Here is a 5,988-nt window from a genome sequence, read left to right as displayed (position 1 = left end):
TAATTTCCAGGTCTTCAAATCGAGAACTTGATCCACTCTTCCCTGCTGCTTATAAAGAAAGACCCAGTAAATAAACTGATAACCATATTCTATTTGAAATCAAAATGCCTGTAAGAGTTTATTGACATGTGATAATGACTTTCATATATCTCTAGTCAAGCAAGGAAAAGCAAATGTCCCAACCTTCAGAGAAATGAACTGTGCAAAAACTTCAAGCAAACATGGTCCAACTGTTCATGCCACAAAAAGAGGGTTGCATAAGGCATACATTGTCCCCCTATCCTACTTTTCTCATGACTTGCTGCAGATCAACAAGTACTTGAGAGCCTCTTTGCCTCCAATTAAAATAATAAACAGACAAGCTTTTCACCAGCAAAGGACTGACGTGCCTCCTCCCAGATGGGCAGAATCACATGTTATAATAACAACCAGACATGCCACCTGGGTACCCTATAAAAGCAATGGAAAGCATTACATTTAGTTCTTCTCTCGGATTTGTCTTCTTTTAGGAATGGATTTCCTTCACAGGAATGGCATTCTCGTGATTCAACATTTGCAGAAGGACTATCGAGCTTACCATAATTTTCTTAATTTCATGTCCAATGTGGGAGATCCCCGGAATATAATTTCAGTTTATTTCCCACTATGGTTTCAGCTTAATCAGACAGTTGGAACAAAGATGATATGGGTAGCTGTCATTGGGGACTGGTTTAATCTTATATTTAAATGGTAAGACTTTTTTTTCCCTTTTCTCTATAAAATCCATCATTATTTAGATTGTAACTGCAGTTCGACTAAAATGTTTCAGAATACATTCTTGGGTTTGGGAAGAAGTCTTAGTCATATAACTATTTTTTTCCAGAACAGAACTTACAAGGACATGGACTTTCACAGTTAAGTTACTTCCCTAAATCTTTTGAATAATTTTCAACAAAATCAAAGGAAGGACCCTTGCTTGAAGTACAAATGGATGGTTTCAACAAGATTGATTCTTCAGAATAATTTCTAGTTCTACCACATGACCATTCATTAAAGGATGGACCTCACAGTCAGGAAGAAGTGAGCTTAGAACCTGCCTCTGACAAATACTGGCTGTGTTATTGTGGGCAAATGCCTTAATTTCTCATACTTCAGACATCTTTTTAAGACAATAAATTGCAGAGTAGATGTTGGTCTATATTGGCAGGAGGATTTCCTCACTGGGAATTTCCCATAATAATTAAATCACAGGCTAAGCCCCTCCCTCCCATAAAAAATATAATAACCTAAAGACGACAGCATGTTTAAGTAAAGGAGGCTAACCTCATTGTATGGTTAAAATTACAAGTGGTGATGAAAACTAAAATGACTTGTGATTAGCCCTAAGAAGTGAAAGTTGTGTCTATGGTGCTATTTTATTTGCTAATTTTCTTAACTTAGGATTTTATTTGGTCATCGCCCCTACTGGTGGATCCATGAAACTCAGATCTACACAAATCACTCAAATCCATGGCTTGAACAATTTCCCACAACATGTGAAACTGGCCCAGGTAAGAATATTTTTGCTTGTTTCAGAATGATTGTATGATAGCCAGAAAAGCAATGATTCCAGTTGCCTGGTTTGCAATGCTGATTTTGTCATTAAGTTACAGTGTGACCTTGGCTAGGTCTCTCTACACTTTCCTCATCTGAAAAATGAGGTGGTTAGAAAATTCCTGCTAGCTATTAATAATACGTAAATTTGAGAATAATAAGTCTAAATTTATATCACTTATTACAGTTTACAAAACACCTTCCTTACAACAACCCAGTGAGATAGCTAGTGCAAATATCATCCCCATTTTGCAGCTGAGAAAATTGAGGCTCAGAGAAGGTGACTTACTCAAAGTGACATGATAAGAGGCAAAACTTAAATCTGAACCAAAATCTTCAACTTTGGAGTCAAAGACTAGTGTTCTCTCTCTTTTCCTAACAGTTAACATCATGTTGGGACATAGGGGGACTGATAATCTAACAAATTGGCACTGGGCTATCACAGGGAGTTTAGCATAGTAACTGGTTCATTGTAGATGCTTAATTAGTGCTTGTTAAATTAAATAGAATAAAGAAAATAATCTGGGGAAGAATTCTTAATATTCAGATGTGTAGTTGAAAAGATATTCTGGTGCAGGACAGGATTTTTTATGAATAACCAAGTTCTATTGCATTATCCACAAAAAAATGGAATAAGATAATACTGCTCAAATAATTTTGTCATTTGAGCATTCACTCAGCAACACAGCTTTGGACTGACTGCAGCCTCTAACAACAACTAACATTCATTCCCAGAACTACAGTGTGATTCTAGAAATGTTGATGTAGACGCTGTTGAGCAATTTTCAAAGGCATTATAGCTCTTCTGAGAATATCATTAATGGCTACAGAATGGACTGTCATACACAGTATTCCTACAGGAATGATAAGAGTTTCCTGGTATTCCCATTAACAGAAAAGAGTGTGTCTGACCTCAGAACAGTTGCTCAAATGTCTCATCTTTCTCTTCATGCATATGCAATGCATGAATAGACTTCTTTTCTATTATAAGATCCTAACATAATCAGAATGTAAACACTTTAGCCTGAATGTTGAGTTTCTGTTTTCAAGAATGATGCTTTTTGTTTGGATGTTTGAAGGGAAGTAATCAAAAGAGAAAATAATGTTGCATTGCTTTTAAGTCAGAGAATTATGCTGTCATATAATTAATATGTTGTTATATAACTAAGATAACAATATCATGATAATTAATACATAATAATAAATATAATGCAATATTATATTTATAAAATATTTTAATTACAAATTGATTATGCTAGAACATAGTTTTATATATGCTATATGTATTAAATTATCACATGTGTTTAATATATATTACATATACTATAATTATATATGATTATGCCATATGTATGACATATACTATGACATAATTATATTATATATTATGTTGCATAAAGTTAATGCTACTAGATATACTAGATTAGACTAGATTAAAATAGAGAGGCATAGCAGAAAATTAGATGATTTAAAGTCCTGGGTTCAAGCCCCATTTCTGACTTCTACTATTGCCCTGGGTAAATGATTAGACCACTATGGTTTGGGAAGCTTTCTAAGACTTTTAATTTACAGAACCATTACCAATCAGCATGGAAAGATAGCTTCTTTATTGAGAGTTTCCTATATCATGAAATCACAGTTCTGAGCCAAAAAAATAAAGAATTTGACTTATAAGGAAATGGGAAATTGTTTCTCATTGACTTGCTAATTTTTTTAGGGTCAATTAATTACCTCTTTGGCTTAGCTGATATAAGTACTATGACAGCCATCCTTGATAGGTGGGAATTGAAATAATTTAGCCTTAAACAAGTAGCTAGCAAGCAATTTAAATATGGATTATGCTTTTTTAAATTCATGAATAAATTGTTTGGAATATCTACAGATCATGATTTGGTTCCTAGGATACCTCATTTTGGTGTGATTGCTACTAATCTGATTTCTTCATTCTGGGAGCAAGTTTTATAGTTCAGATCAGATGAGGTAGAGAATTATTTTCTTCTTCAGGACCAGATCTTGATCAAATTCAGGAAAAAAAAATTTTTTTTTTAAGTAGAATTTGCTTTTGGCACTTGGAACCAACTCTATCTTCATCTCTTTCTCAAAGGTTCTCGGGCTTTTTTTTTTTTTTTTTTTTTTTTTTTTTTTTTTTTTTGTGCTATGGATCCCTTTGACAATCTGGAGAAACCTATGGATTCTTCAGAATAATATTTTAAAATTATAAAATAAAATACATAGGAATGCAAAGGAAATAATTTCTATTAAAAACAAATTCATGAACCCAAAGGGAAGAACCCTTCATTTAGAGGCCCTTTCTTAGATCTTCAGTTATCTCAGATTGTCATCAACCTTTCATCTAGACCAGTAACTTTCCTCAAAATAGCCTATGCTCCAGAATCATCTGCTTCCCTGCCTCCCTCTTCACCCAATCAAAACTCCCATTTCTTCTTTGTAATTGCTTCTCTCAGGTAGGTGTTAGTAAGAGAATAAAATAAGCTGACTGGACTAATTTAGGCATTTGTGAATGACTCATAGAGTGCCCCTAATGCTGCTAGCAGTATTAGCATTTAAAAAAGAAAAGATGGCTTGGCGGTACACATTAATCTCTAACGGGTGGGATTTCAGGTAATGTGATGAAGCAAAGACAAAATGTTTCAGCACTTGGGAAGAGGTAATATTTCTATGCAGGAAAAGCACAGTGTGGAGAACTTGACCTAGGCATCTTTTCTCCAGGAAGGGGGTCCCCTAAGTCATTCTCTTTTTCATGTTTTCTTTTTTCTTCCCTTTTGTATCTCCGAGTTCTCTAAAAGCTCCAGGCTTTTTTGAAATGGCTACCATGGCAACTAGACCCAAGATTGGCCATATGGGGTTGGCAGGGACAGCTGTTTGTGTGTATGGGTTGTTTGCAAGTGTCCACTGCCTGTAATTTCTATCCACCATTTGACCTGTCCACTCTAATGGAAACAGACCTATCTCAGCCCTCCAAAGGGATTTGCTTTGATTTTCTCTCTAATTGAAGTCAATGGAAAGATCACTTGAATGTAGGTGGCTACAGATATAGCCTCTTAGTCATTTTGGAATATTCAGATTTATCAGAAATGATTAGTTTGAAAATCAGAACATTTCAAGAAAAAATAATATGTCTGATGGAAGCAGTTAGGCTCAATTCTTCCTGCTCCTTCTTTTGGAAGAGGTCACTTTGTCCCCAGCCTAGGTTTCAAAAACTCACTTAGATTATTGTGGTATTTTTCCTGGCTGAGAACAGTCTTCAGGGCTAGTCTACTGTTCTCATGCCCATTTCTAAAACTTCTTACACCCTCAGAATGTCTTAAATGCATCTGCTATTATTGTTGTAGGATGTCCATCGGGCCATGCCATGGGATCATCTTGTGTCTGGTATGTAATGGTGACAGCTGCACTGAGCTACACTGTGGGTCGAATAGATAAATCATCAGTGACTCTGCACAGGTCAGCTTTGGATTGGTTTCTTCAATATTTCATTTGAATTGGATAATATTGAATAAAACACAATTGATTTCATTTATCTCAACACAATGCACTTGTAGTTGTTGAAATATATTTATTTATTCTGGCTCCTCAAAGCCCAAACAGCAACATGGATGGAAGATTTATATTTTGCATTAAGATAACCCTCTAATTAGCTGATGGCCATTGTCTCAACAGAGAACTGGAAATTTTCCATTGATAAATGTCCTGTTCTAGATGCCTCTTTGTTACCATAACATAATTATCATTTTTAGTGGCCCATAAATAACTCTTCTAAAAATATACAAGGACTTATTTTGCATGCAAATTCCCTCCTTAAGGAAAACTGAAAGTATGAAAATGACTTTCCCATTCTCTGAAAGTGTCTGTTTATTTGTAATAGCACCTGCTTCTTTTAATAGTTCATTTTTTACATTTAAATAATAATTTCTTGAGCTCCAAAAAGCTGGTCAGATATCATCTTTTAAGTGTTTAGAAATGTATTAAAAATAAAATTTGATTCATTTTGATGCCAGCTAATCTTAAGGAGATCATTTAAGGAGAGTCTTTAATCATTCCTAGTGAATACTCTTCAGAACATAGAAGTAAATGTTCTGCAAGTAGTCTATCTATTTATCTAGCTAGCTAGCTATTCTTTTTCTTCCTTCCTTCTTTCTTCTCTTTCTCTTTTGCTTTCTTGCTTTCTCTCTTTCCTTCTGTCTCTCAGTCTCTTTTTTCTTCCTTCCTTCCTTCCTCCCTTTCTTTCTTTCTCTTTTCTCTCTTTCTCTCTCTCTTTCTTTTTCTCTCACTTTCTTTTTCTCTCTATCTTCTTCCTTTCTCTCTTTCTCTTTTTCTTGTTTGCTCTTTCTTTCTTTTGATCTCTTCTTTCTTTCCTTTCCTTTCTTTTCTTTTCTTTCCTTTCTTTTCTTTTCT

At 34.7% G+C, this 5,988-nt stretch overlaps 1 protein-coding gene across 1 annotated transcript in view; it reads left to right on the top strand.

Moving 5' to 3' along the window:
* Positions 1 to 511: 511 nt before the first annotated feature.
* Positions 512 to 5,988, top strand: part of G6PC2 (glucose-6-phosphatase catalytic subunit 2) — a 13,983-nt gene continuing 8,506 nt past the window's right edge. The window contains exons 1-3 of the mRNA XM_044666521.1: positions 512 to 729; positions 1,420 to 1,529; positions 4,926 to 5,037. Coding sequence (XP_044522456.1) covers positions 512 to 729; positions 1,420 to 1,529; positions 4,926 to 5,037 — 440 coding nt within the window. The remainder of the gene's footprint in view (positions 730 to 1,419; positions 1,530 to 4,925; positions 5,038 to 5,988) is intronic.

This window comes from Gracilinanus agilis, chromosome 3 (assembly GCF_016433145.1).
Source record: "Gracilinanus agilis isolate LMUSP501 chromosome 3, AgileGrace, whole genome shotgun sequence".
Taxonomy (NCBI): domain Eukaryota; kingdom Metazoa; phylum Chordata; class Mammalia; order Didelphimorphia; family Didelphidae; genus Gracilinanus; species Gracilinanus agilis.
Note: the sequence above shows the minus strand (reverse complement) of the source record. Positions and strands in the feature narration are given on the sequence as shown.